General features: G+C 40.5%; 1 protein-coding gene across 3 annotated transcripts in view; it reads left to right on the forward strand.

The window, feature by feature from the left end:
- FXR1 (FMR1 autosomal homolog 1) overlaps positions 1 to 13,584 on the forward strand; it is a 43,560-nt gene that overhangs the window by 22,070 nt on the left and 7,906 nt on the right. For 2 of the 3 annotated variants that reach the window (XM_075716565.1, XM_075716566.1), the window contains exons 7-12: positions 544 to 660; positions 760 to 930; positions 8,652 to 8,730; positions 11,279 to 11,388; positions 12,354 to 12,440; positions 13,176 to 13,383. In XM_075716565.1, the coding sequence (XP_075572680.1) occupies positions 544 to 660; positions 760 to 930; positions 8,652 to 8,730; positions 11,279 to 11,388; positions 12,354 to 12,440; positions 13,176 to 13,383 (772 nt within the window). The remainder of the gene's footprint in view (positions 1 to 543; positions 661 to 759; positions 931 to 8,651; positions 8,731 to 11,278; positions 11,389 to 12,353; positions 12,441 to 13,175; positions 13,384 to 13,584) is intronic. The other variant, XM_075716567.1, reaches the window with a different exon arrangement.

Here is a 13,584-nt window from a genome sequence, read left to right on the forward strand (position 1 = left end):
CTGGTACTGCTTTGACCTACAGCTGGGTTTCCACATGAAGAACTGCACCAGTTCAGCATAGCCATTAAGGAATTGTTCACTTAAATTCTTCTGTGACAGTTTTTTCTTATTATGTAGACTTTTCCCAGCATTAGTTTCTCTTCACAGTTGTGTTTACTTAAAATTATCCACTTCAACCTCACTCTCCAGAATTGTGTTTTCCTTGCTTATTTCCTTAGCTCTGCCATTCATACAGTGAGTGACAAGTATGTATATGGTAGAGTGATACTTCATTTGTTTGCGTGGGGAACACCAAGGGGCAAGAGTTACTGTGTATATCCAGCAGCAAAATCTTTAGTGTAAAATATGCTGTGAGAACAGAAAATTGCTGGCTTGCAGAGGTGGTACTGAATTTCTCATGCTTTGTTTTGAGGAAGAATAATGTCCATGTAAGTACTGAAAATTTAGATCATGTTTATGATTTAGTTTGAAAGATAAATTAGGAACCTATTTAAATGTGGAGTTGCTTAAAAAATGAAACTTGATGTTCTTTCTCTTCTGTAGTCTGCCAGCGAAGCAACAGTGAAGCGAGTGAATATACTGAGTGACATGCATTTGCGCAGCATTCGTACGAAGCTTATGCTTATGTCAAGAAACGAAGAAGCTACAAAACACTTAGAAGTAAGCCATAGCTTGTAATTCTTGTTGCTTGAAACTGAGCACATAACTGTACATTACATTGAGTGCGTGTGGCTGAGTCTTACGTTGTTTTCCCTTCAGTGCACAAAGCAGCTTGCTGCAGCATTTCATGAGGAATTTGTAGTCAGAGAAGATTTAATGGGACTTGCTATAGGAACACATGGGAGTAACATACAACAAGCCAGAAAGGTTCCAGGAGTTACTGCCATTGAACTTGAGGAGGATACTGGTACTTTCAGAATCTATGGAGAGGTAAGGGGGAATGAATCTGATGAACGTTATCACTCTTACCTGCCTTAGAGTGGTGCGAGCTGTACCCAGAATTAAGAACTGGAAATAGCTGAGTCATCATCTGAGTGTCTATATGTGTGTTCACACTATGGCAGCTTGTACTATGTGTGAAATACAAGACTTCATTGCAGTGGTGACTTCTGTAAGACGTGTTCTGTTCTAATCACTCCATTTGGTGATGCACAAATTCTGTAACTGCACTGTACATCTTGGTCAACCTGAGAGAAGTATCATTTGCTGCTATTTTACTTGATCAGTTTTTTTTTCTTCTTCAGACTGTATGTGCTGTTCTTGTTGGTTCTCCCCCTTTCTAGTTCCTGTGTGTTTTGCTGTGTGGTGTCTGCTCCTCTGACCTAGCCAGATGTGTTAAAGCATGTATCTGCTACTTTTAACCCTTTTATTTTGGCAATTTAATGCTGATTTTGGCAAAATAATGCTGGTTTATTCCAAGTTAATTCCATTTGTGTGACTCTGATGTGCCTTGAAATGTAGCTGGTCTTTGGACCAAAACGATCCGTTCAGGAGGCAGAAGAGTAGTGACAAAGATGCCACTGTCACCAGGGCCCTGTCAGGACATTTCTTGAGGGTTTTTATCCTATGTTACCAACTCTGCAGGTGCCACTAACACTGCAGTCTGGCGTTAACACTTTTAGAAACCCTTGTTTGACTACTGTTTCGGGAATCTGTGGTCTTGAATTGTGCTTCATGCATGTCAGGAGTAGAACCTGGTTGTGATCCAGGGGTCAGATGAAGTTGATGTTGCTGAGGGGAGGACAGACTTCTGTATTCTTCAGTATCTCTGAAGTTTTGTGTCCTTTTTTTGGAAAACTTAAATGCTTCCAGGGTATCAGAGTAGCAACAGATCCTTCTTTGACTTAGTGCTACCAGTAAATCCCATCTTGCAGTTTATGGAGAAGAATCAGACAAGTTTAAACGCAGTAGAATGACTAGCATATTCTAGTTTCAGTCTCTTTAATGTGAACGATGTGATGCTGAAACTCGTGGAAAGGTTATGACTGTCACCAGCCTCTTACAGTAGTGCATAGCAACGATTATAAATACCAGATGCCCCCTAAATAAAAATGCCTTTAGACACATCCAGCCTTCCTAGAAGCGATAGCTGCTTCTAAAAAAGCCAGGCAACCTAAATATTCCACATGATGAGGGTTTCAGCATCTAGGTATACTTGTCTACTCTTTTTGCCGTTTTTTCAGCTGAAGTTGGCAAGCCGACAGGCCCTAATGGCTGAATACACAGGCAACCATTTTAGGCTGAGATGTGTGGGAGCAGTGATCCAGTGTCCTTGACATTGCAGCAAGGGTCTGAGGGTCTCCCATTGCTAACGTTTTGCATACAAATAAAAGTTCATTGTTCAGGGCCAGAATCTTTGAGGGAGGGAACAGGGAGATAAGTTTTAAATAATATTGGAGAGCTGTATGATTAGAAGGAAGCTAAACGGTTCGTGCTTTTTCCTGGCCTGGTCAAGACCACTTTGATTCCAAGACAAGACCCTTCCCCTTCTGCCTGAACTGCTGCTTGTGTTACCTGTTCTGGAGACCACAGTACTATGAACTTCAGAGCTTGGACAGTGAGTGGCTATTCCTACTTTTGAAATTTTGTGCTTCCCCAGAGGGGAGAGCCTTATCAGAAATAGAAAAGAAACAGAAAATCTTTTCTTAAACCTTCATTACTGGCTAAACTGAATTGCATTCAGTTCTTGTGCAATTCTTAACACTTGAGCTTCTTTCCTCTTACACCATTTTTTAAGACACTTAACTGTATGATAACCGTTCACTTTGGGTAGAAGGATAGGAAGATCCTATCCCAGCTTTTTCAGGAGACTGTTAGTTCTTGTTTTCCCTTTGGAGAAAACAAGAAAACTAGTTTTCCCTTTGGAGCTTTCATGAGCTTGGTTTCATTTAAACTAGGAGACTAATATGCCTTTTATTTTATTTCTTGAAAAAAGACTTGTATCACAATGGAAAAAACATTGTTCCCTGCCATGACTTAGGAGGGCTTTGTCTTTATCTGCATGGGATAAGGCTTTTCAAATGATTCCCAGCAGTAGTTTTGGTTTTTTCCATTAGGGAAGGTCTAAAAGAGCTACCAGGACTTTGGAGAAACTTTTGAAACCTTGTCTCAAACTGGTGTGAGACTTCTGAGACAGATCCACCATTTGTAATAGGAGTGCACTCCACCAGCGTGTAGCCACTAGATCTACATTAGTGACTGTGTTACGAAACATTTTCCCTAAAATCTGCAGCCATAACAGTTCTTGTTTGACACTCTCATTTAGAACTGTCCTGCTGCAGAAGGTATAATGCTGAGTTTAGAAAAATAGCTGGCATTTAATCTTTCTATTAAAGACTCTTCAGGTAACCTGGATGTGTCTTGATTATATGGGCTACTATATGAAGTAACCAAAGCATGAATGGATGTGTAGACTGTCATTCAAAGTCAGAGGGGTAGTTACTAGTAACTGGAATTCTTTGAGGTCTTTAATCCATGTGCACACTGGTTTGGGTTTGTTTTTGTTTGTTTTTTTTTTTCTTGAGAGAGAGAAATTATTTTTCTTGTCCTTTTCTGAATTGCTGACTGTGAGGAACTGAGAATACATTGTCTACATCAGCTTTGTATGCTATCTCATGTTGGGGTGTGAATGAGTCATATAGGTTGTACTTAGACAAAAATTCTGAGTGCTTGTGGCAAAGTGTTGATATGCGTATGGGTGCACTAGAGAACTCCAGTTACAGGCAGTTGTTTTTCTCATCCTGACTCTGCTTCTGTGAAAGCAGTTGCTGTTCCCTCATCTTTATTTGGGAAAGAATTGATAAACCCACCTCTGAGGCAGGACATTGTGAACTCCTTAGTTAATTGTCTCCTATTTGTAGAGTTCACTGAAGGTGGAAAAGTTGCTAGTGTGGTGAAGTTTATATCATTTTAGCAGTTGCTTTGAGTATGCAGCATAGCCTCTGCTCCCTCCGACAGCTTCATAGAATCATAGAATCATAGAATCATAGAATCATCTAGGTTGGAAAAGACCTTTAAGATCATCCAGTCCAACCATTAACCTACACTACCAAGCCCACTCTAGACTAATCAAGGGTAGACCAGACTAAACCATATCCCGAAGTGCCACATCTACCCGTTTTTTAAACGCCTCCAGGGATGGTGACTCCACCACCTCTCTGGGCAGCCTGTTCCAATGCCTGACCACCCTTTCCGTAAAGAAATTCTTCCTAATCTCCAGTCTAAACCTCCCCTGGCGCAGCTTAAGCCCATTTCCTCTTGTCCTATCGCTAGCTACTTGGGAGAAGAGACCAACACCCACCTCACTACAACCTCCTTTCAGGTAGTTGTAGAGAGCGATAAGGTCTCCCCTCAGCCTCCTCTTTTCCAGGCTAAACAACCCCAGTTCCCTCAGCCGCTCCTCATAAGACTTGTTCTCCAGACCCTTCACCAGCTTCGTTGCCCGCCTCTGAACACGCTCCAGCACCTCAATGTCTTTCTTGTAGTGAGGGGCCCAAAACTGGACACAGTATTCCAGGTGCGGCCTCACCAGCGCCGAGTACAGGGGGACAATCACCTCCCTGCTCCTGCTGGCCACAGCATTCCTGATACAAGCCAGGATGCTGTTGGCCTTCTTGGCCACCTGGGCACACTGCTGGCTCATGTTCAGCCGGCTATCTACTAACACCCCCAGATCCTTTTCGGCCAGGCAGCTTTCCAGCCACTCCTCCCCAAGCCTGTAGCGTTGCATGGGGTTGTTGTGACCGAAGTGCAGGACCCGGCACTTGGCCTTGTTGAACCTCATACAGTTGGCCACGGCCCATCGATCCAGTCTGTCCAGGTCCCTCTGCAGGGCCATCCTACCCTCGAGCAGATCGACACTCCCACCCAATTTGGTGTTGTCTGCAAACTTACTGAGGGTGCACTCGATCCCCTCATCCAGATCATTGATAAAGATATTGAACAAGACTGGCCCTAAAACAGAGCCCTGGGGAACACCGCTCGTGACCGGCCGCCAACTGGACTTAACACCATTTATCACTACTCTCTGGGCTCGGCCACCCAACCAGTTCTTTACCCAGCGAAGAGTATGCCTGTCTAAGCCGTGAGCTGCCAGCTTCCCGAGGAGGATATTATGCGAGACGGTGTCAAAAGCTTTGCTAAAGTCCAGGTAGATGACATCCACAGCCTTTCCATCATCTACCAGGCGGGTCACCAGGTCATAGAAGGAGATCAGGTTGGTCAAGCAGGACCTGCCTTTTGTGAACCCATGCTGGCTGGGCCTGATCCCCTGGTTGACCTGTACTTGCCTGTGGAGTTCGCTCAAGATGAACCTCTCCATAATCTTCCCCGGCACCGAGGTCAGGCTGACAGGCCTGTAGTTCCCCGGGTCCTCCTTCCGGCCCTTCTTATAGATGGGCGTCACATTGGCAAGCCTCCAGTCATCAGGGACCTCCCCTGTTAACCAGGACTGTTGATAGATGATGGAAAGTGGCTTGGCAAGCTCCTCTGCCAGCTCCCTCAGTACTCTCGGGTGGATCCCATCCGGCCCCATAGACTTGTGAGCGTCCAGGTGGCATAGCAGGTCATTAACTGCTTCCTCCTGGACTATGAGGGCTCCATTCTGGTCCCTATCCCTATCCTCTTGCTCAAGGGCCTGAGTACCCTGGGGATGACCGGTCTGGCTGTTGAACACAGAGGCAAAGAAGGCGTTAAGTACTTCAGCCTTTTCCTTGTCCTCGGTGACAATGTTCCCCCCCACATCCAGCAAAGAATGGAGATCCTCCTTGGCTCTCCTTTTATTGCTGATGTACTTATAAAAGCATTTTTTATTGTCTTTTACAGCACTGGCCAGATTGAGTTCTAGCTGGGCTTTTGCCTTTCTAATTTCCTCCCTGCAGGACCTAACAAGATCCCTGTACTCCTCCTGAGCTGCCCGCCCCTTCTGCCAAAGGCGGTAGACTCTCCTTTTTTCCCTGAGTCCCCGCAAAAGCTCCCTATTCAGCCAGGCCGGTCGATTTCCCCTCCGGTTGGTCTTACGACACACGGGGACAGCCCGCTCCTGCGCCCTTAAGACTTCCTTCTTGAAGAGGGCCCAGCCTTCCTGGACCCCTTTGCCCTTCAGGACCGCCTCCCAAGGGACTTTCCCAACCAGGGTCCTGAAGAGGGCAAAGTCTGCCCTCCGGAAGTCCATGGTAATAGTTTTGGTGCCCCTCCGCTTAGCATCACCCAAAATTGAGAACTTTATCATGTCGTGGTCGCTAAGCCCGAGACGGCCTCCGACCTCGACATTTCCCACAAGCCCTTCTCTGTTGGTAAACAGCAGGTCAAGCGGGGCACCTCCCCTGGTAGGCTCGCTTACCAGCTGCATTAGAAAGTTATCCCCCACATGCTCTAGGAACTTCCAAGACTGCTGCCTCTCCTGTTTGTCTGTTTCCCATGCTTTATTGCTTGTTTCATTATTGTTTTATTATATATTGTTTTATTATATATTTATTGTTTTATTATATATATATTGTTTTATTATATATTTATTGCTTGTTTCATTATCTTGAAATCCAATTCACGCATGTTTCTCTTGCTATCATTCTGACTACTGCCAGAAGTAGAGGTTTATAAATTTTTTGTTCTTCTAGGACTTCCCTGATTTGATTGAAAGATGGGAGCTGGTCGTACTCTTATTTCATGTGTTGCCTAAAAAAATGACAGATGAAAGGGCTGACACATTAGTGTAAAATTGAAACTGTGCCCAAAGCCATCATTAGTGACTAGATACTGATATTCGTCCCTTAATTCTGCACTTCTGGTGTTGCTAATTTGAAGCTTTGTTTCTTGTTTCAGCGACTGTATAATCTCAATTAACTGTCAATTAATTTCTGTCATTTAATAATAAAACTGTAAGAGAGCATTTATAGTTCTCCCCACTAACCAATGACACTGTCCTATCTTGGAAAACATTGTAGATGAACTGTGGCTAGAAACCAGCGTTCTGGAAGGAGAGTGCCTTGCTTGTAATACTACTTACAATGCAGAGGTGGTACGATTAGGACAGATTCCTTAGTGCTGTACACCATTTCAGTGATCGCTGCAGAGTTCAGGCTGCACTAGTGTGATTTGCCTGCAGTTACGGGAGAGTTTCTCTGAAGGTGTTGGTTATTCAGGCTTAGTTTCCTGTCAGGCTTAAGACAGGAGAGAAACAGAAGTAGAAGAATTTTTCGAGAGAAAACGGAAAACTTCCTACCTGTAACCAGTTGTAAACAGGCTTGGTGTGCTGTGTCTCTATGCTTCTATACCTTCCTGCAGCGCTGTCGCTCCTTTGAATCCCCAGTTTGCCTGACTACTGCTTAATTTTCCTGTAGAGCGCTATGCTCTGAACATGGCCTCCCAACCTTTCTGCAGCGAGTCCCTTTCCTGAAGATACAAGTGGGTTGTGTCCTGGGCAAGCCATTTTGGCAGTGTTTATTCACTGAAGATTAATGGGTATTTGCAAACTGTGCTTGGTATTAAGACTTGTGTGCAAAATGGATCTATCTGTTACAACAAAGGTTCTGTGACTGATTTTGTTGTTTTCTTTCTGTTCTCTTGAATACTGAGTAAGAGTTTTCTTTCCGTTCTCTTGAATACTGAGTAAGACAACAGAAACTTCATAGAGGAGAGAACTTCTAACAGCTGTTCTATTTAGGCTGTTCTGAAAAATTGGTACACCTTTCTTACGGAAAAGGTTGTAAAGCCAGTCGCTGCTTACAGTGAGCCTGTAAAGTTCTGTGGAGAGATTGCCCTTCAACCTTGAAAATGTCTTATCTTTATCAGGTGACATAACCTTTAGATACTGTCAAGAGACAAACGAGTCTAAAATTCATTTCTCCCTCCCCATTCTTCCACATGTGGCCCTCTGGGAAATGTAATAGTGCATTACATGTTAAAAAATGACGTTAAAAATTGCAAAAGCAAATTTATGTTGCTGACAGTATCGATGGTAGCACAGTTTCTGTGGAGAAAAACTGGATGCTTCCAAAGCAGTTTAGAGGAAAATGCAGAGGTTAAACTATAGTTTTATGGCTTGCCCATCTAATTATAGCCATGTAACTACTCATTCACTGCGGGTCAGGTGAAACGAGATACATGATCCAAAGTTCCTTTTAATGTAGTATTCTTGTAAGCTGAAGTTTCTATGAATGCTGGTAGGACCTCTTACAGATTTACTTCTTTTCAGTACAGAATCTTTGTGATAGTTGTTATATTGATTCTTTTTTTAATAAATGGATTCTAGATTTGAAAATTATGTCTTGGTTTTGGAGAAAAAGAATATAATTAGCTGTTTTTTCCCAACTAATGTCTACCAGAAACTGCCTCAAGATATATCTGTAAGATATTTTATGTCTGGGGGTTTACTTATGATAAGTTGCAAATAATATTTTAAAATGTCTTAAAATAGCATGGAAAAAGTTGTTTTATTCATTACTGATGCTTTGCTTTGCTACTGAATTTGGTTTTTGGGCATTTTACCCAATTATTCTTTAACATTTAGTTCAAAACTACATTAATCTTGTCTCTATTCTTCTCATTTTGAAAATAGGTTTGACATTTGGAAGACTTGCTGCTGTTGCTACAAGGTTTTATTTTTAACATATTATATTCACAAATAAACTTTTTTTTTTTAATTTCATTTCCAGACTGCTGATGCAGTAAAAAAGGCTAGAAGTTACTTGGAATTTGTGGAGGATTTTATTCAAGTTCCCAGAAATCTTGTTGGTATGTAATACTGCTAAAACTTGAAAACTTGGGGAAAGGGAACCTAATCAGCATGACTCTGCAAAGAAGATTTAGATGTCAGTATGGTATTTGATTTCTCCATTTAAGTGGAAAGTGATTAATCTTTTAAAACTATATGCATCAGGGAATTAGTAAGAAATTATATATATTATTGTTGAATAATACTTTGTCAGGATTTTAACACTTAATGGTTTGATTACAGACTTGTACGATGTAATTTAATGGTAATATTTGAAGTTCAGATTCTAGTAAAAAATATTATTTGCTAAATTGACTACTTAGAAGTACTGAAACTAAATTCCAACATTCAATATGGAAGTACTACAGTTGAGTTGCAGGAATGATGCAAAACAATTCTCATGTTATTGTTCCCGCCTGGGTTCAGGTTTGGTAGCGGTGGTGGTTGGATGGTGTTGAGCTGCTGTATACATCAGCAGTGCTTGTCAGTCTCGTCCTCAGTCTAGAAATGGGCATTTTTCCATGTTTCAGTTTTATGAAAGTGTAGCTTCCCAAAAGTTGTAAATGCATGTGTGGTAGCTTCTGTCTCATAAGCTACCTAAAGGTGGGGTTAATCTCTGTTGCCCTTCAAGAGAAAAACATGTCTTTCCCTCGTCCAGTCTTCACAGGGTACTTTTTCCATTTCCCTTGTTCTATTCCTCTTGGCCTGCTCCTTGTTCTCTCCGAGTCTGGCAGGTTCCTCCTCTACATTACCAGCTCACAGGCAGTGCAGACCTGAAGGGGGTATTAAGAGTGCAGGTGGTGTGCCTGATTCAACAGCAGTTTGGATTATCCAAAGCAGAAATTACAAGCTGTGCTTTAACTTCCAATAGTTTTGGTCTTAGAGCTTGCATATTACAGACTATGTAATTTCAGTAATTCATGTGCAAACTCCTAAAAATTAGACTTTCAAGGTTTTATAACTTGAGCAAGTTAAGGTGTAGCATTTTGTTGCCCTTTTTTTAATAGGGCCTCTGCAAATCATGTATTTGATGCAATTTGATGATTCTCTCATCTACCAAATGTTAAAGCTTGTTTTAACATTCAGCACCTTTTTTTTTTTTCTCTTGTAACTTCATTCAGTAAACCTAGTTGAACCAAGGAACTTCACTAAATCTAATGTTTTACAAACTGAAGTTTTGGGGGATTTTGGATAGCATTCTACCTAATGTGAATATACCTATATAGGAATTATGGCACTAGTCATAGTAATGCATTTAACTGAAAATGCTACTTTTAAACAATTAGAATACCAGTCTGTGATGAAGGCAGACATCTTGCCCAAATCACCTATGGTCATATATGTAAACAGACATATTTAGCTACACTTTATGAAGACACCCAGGTTAACAGTAAAGTAGTGATCATTAATGACTCAAATTGAAGACACCGCACTATGCCCAATGCATTTCTTTCTGTACCAAGAGAGAAGAGTGCCATCTGCTGAATTGCCACTTTGAACTACTGAAGCTCCTTGGGACCGAGGACTTTTTCCAAAATACTGCCTAACCATTATCTGTAGAAAAATGTTTAACACTATAATGTGTGGTTTATTTTAGTAGTAGTAACAGGATCACTGTGCAAAATGAAGTTGTAGGCATACAGAATGATTAGCTGTAGCATGTTTTGGTTTTTTTTTTGACAAAAAGATTAAAAAAAAAAAACGCTGCTGCATTATTTGAACTGTTGAGGAAAAGAAACAATTTTAATGCTTTTATTACTTTACTTTGTATCATGTTGATACCTGCTGTAAAGAATGTTTCTTTATGGAGTACTCTGTCACACTTTTGGCTGTTACACCCTTTTTTCAGAGGCTCTGTCTTCCTTTACTCATAATTTAAACATAAATGTTTTTAAGTGCCAGATACCTGTATTTGGGATGAAGAAATGTTTCTCCATAACTTTAGGTTAAGGAAGAGCTAAAATCTTTTAGTAAGGGAGCAAAGGAGTCACTTTTTTTGAGATGTAAACATAGAAGTTCTGAAGAACCTTTTGGTTTACATCCCACACATGATCTCAAAATGAATATTTTGAAGGTACTATGGGAAGTATGGGTAGTACTCATGTTTTGTTGTAAAGGCAAAATTAATTTTCAGAAAACAGTTATGTAGATTTTTACTTAGGTGTTTTTTTAAGAGGCTCCCAACGAATGTATATTGAATATGCCTGTCAAAACGTCAGGAAAGATTGAATAAGTTGGAGTAAATTTAAAATAGGCATTTGCAAAACTCTTGTGCCATTTTACTCTTAGTCTGGTTCTGTTTGAAACTTTTGTGTAGTGGTGATCTTCATCAATACTTGTCATTCTACGCATACGTGTATATATAGAGCTTAATTTTGGAGGTTTTCACTGCTTTCTTCTGGCACAGTGTGGGCTTTTCTTTGGTTTTTTTTGTACCTGTGTGAAGTAAGATAAAACTTCGAAACAGTGAATGGTAAAGGAGAGTCAGGTGGCTGTTACAATTATGTTATACATAACTTAAAATATTTTGCACACGGGTGCAAAATTAACCATTCTTGCCCTCTGAAGGAAAAGTTATTGGAAAAAATGGAAAAGTGATTCAGGAGATTGTAGACAAGTCTGGAGTCGTCAGGGTGAGAATTGAAGGAGATAATGAAAATAAACTGCCCCGTGAAGATGTAAGTACTTTATTCTTTCTTCCTATGATTAGGTTTTTGTTTTCAAAATGAGTCATGTTGAATCTTTTAACAAAGAATGTGTGCGAAAATAATGCAGACAGTGAGAATTTCTGGGGCATGACTCAAATGAGTTAGTGCCACCTTACGGCATCAGAATGGGATCACTGTTTCATCTCCACATTATTGTGCGGTTCATAAATACAGCCTTTGTGGCCTATGCATTCTTTTTTTTCATGGCCAACCTGTAATGGTGGTGATGTCCATGTTACAAAGACAGGGTGTCTGTGATTTGGGTAGCTTTCTAGGATAGATGCTTGTGAATATTTAACAAAGCCAGTTTTGTAACTTTTCTGTGGGTATAGAAAGAGCAATTTCTAAGTTTTTTTTCAGCCTGGCATCTTGCAGTAAATTTTGTATGGAATAGTTCAAGACAGTTTGGTTTTGGGGGTGGTGGTTTTTTTTTTTCTGCTGAAGCAAGACTTTTTTTTTTAATCTTTCCCCTGTATGTACTTAACTGCGTAATTAAATTGGGATTGGTAGTGTTAATAGCGTTCACATATTTCAAATATATGAGAACATAAGATAAAATCTTCTAAAGGTGCTAATTAACCACTGGACACTTCTTGGTGAAGTATGGATGCTTCTACACACCTACTGTGATAAAGACGCACAGCAGTTTTGTTGTGTGTGGGGTAATATAAACACTACATGTCAAGTTACCTCAACTGCCAGAATAGGTTGTTGGGAAAGCTGGATAGTCTTAAGTCCTTAACATACAAGCCCCTGCCCTCACCCCAGTCTGAGCTATGGCTAGTACATCTTTGCAGCCCAAGATTCAGTTACTATGTCTGCTTGTTTAGCTCACTTTTGTAATTTAAACAGATTCTTTTATAATTTAAACAGAAAGCATTGTTTTGATGATAATATTCTTCCTGAAAATAAGATTTGACATTTTGTTCCTGTAGGGAATGGTACCGTTCGTATTTGTTGGTACTAAAGAAAGCATTGGAAATGTCCAAGTTCTTTTAGAATACCACATCGCGTATCTGAAGGTAAGTGTATTTCAGAAGGACTCTGTAGAGGAAACGTTGGTTGAAGTAACAGAATTTTTGAGCAACAACTTTGGTGGGATTTAAGTTGATAAACTGTTCCTCAATAGATCAGAATTTAAGGTTTGGTGCCTTGAACCCACCCCTTGCCCATAGGTGTTATGTAGGCCTTTAAGTACATTATCATGGTTACTTAGTATTGTTGGTGTTGAAAGGATTGGACTGTAAAGAACACTGAAGTGGCATTTGAGAAGTAATAGGCAATTTTTTGTCTATGTTAGTGTTCTGTTCCGAGGTTAATGTTCTGTTGGGGTAGGATGGATTTCTAACAGCAACACACCATGTAGTATTAGAACAATTATCCATTTAGATTAGTTGGCTTTGTATGGAGTTGTGGTGTTGACTTAACAGAAATAATGAATGAATTTTGAATCATGTTACTGTGTCAGTTTGCTTTTTTTTTTTAATTTGACTAGAAAACGTGTGGTGAAGTGTTGTTAAGAAAGGTAATAATAATCTTAAAAATAGCCTTTCAGCATGGTGATTTAAGAGAAAGGTTTTAGGTTTTAGAGTTTGCAGAACTCATAGCTGAATTCTGTTATATGCAGTCACCTTCAAGGTGGGGTTAACTGTCCTACAGGAATGGTAGTTTGTAAGATGACTGGATAGACGATGGTGTTTTGTGAGGGGAATGAACATTTCTTTATCAGCAACTTTTTTTTGTTTCCTTTTACATAGGAGGTAGAACAACTAAGACTGGAAAGGCTCCAGATTGATGAACAGTTGCGTCAGATTGGTATGGGTTTCAGACCTTCTTCTGCTAGGGTTCCTGAAAAAGAAAAGGGTTACACAACTGATGAGAGCACCCTCTCCTCAGTGCAAGGTTCCAGATCCTACAGCGGAAGAGGGAGAGGCCGCAGAGGCCCCAATTACACATCTGGTTACGGTGAGTTTTTTTGAGCATCTATTGAGTGAGTCCTCAGTATATTTTTGCATCATGACTGTTTCTAGATTTCTTTGTGTTCAGCGTAGTTGAGTGAAGGTAGGGTTGAAAATTTAGAATTGGTATTTTACTTTTTGCATAGCTCAGAACACCTAATTAGATTGACATTTTTGTTGAAGTTAAGTTCTAAATTGAAACAGGGAT

The sequence above is a fragment of the Pelecanus crispus genome, chromosome 9 (assembly GCF_030463565.1).
Source record: "Pelecanus crispus isolate bPelCri1 chromosome 9, bPelCri1.pri, whole genome shotgun sequence".
In the NCBI taxonomy this organism is placed as follows: domain Eukaryota; kingdom Metazoa; phylum Chordata; class Aves; order Pelecaniformes; family Pelecanidae; genus Pelecanus; species Pelecanus crispus.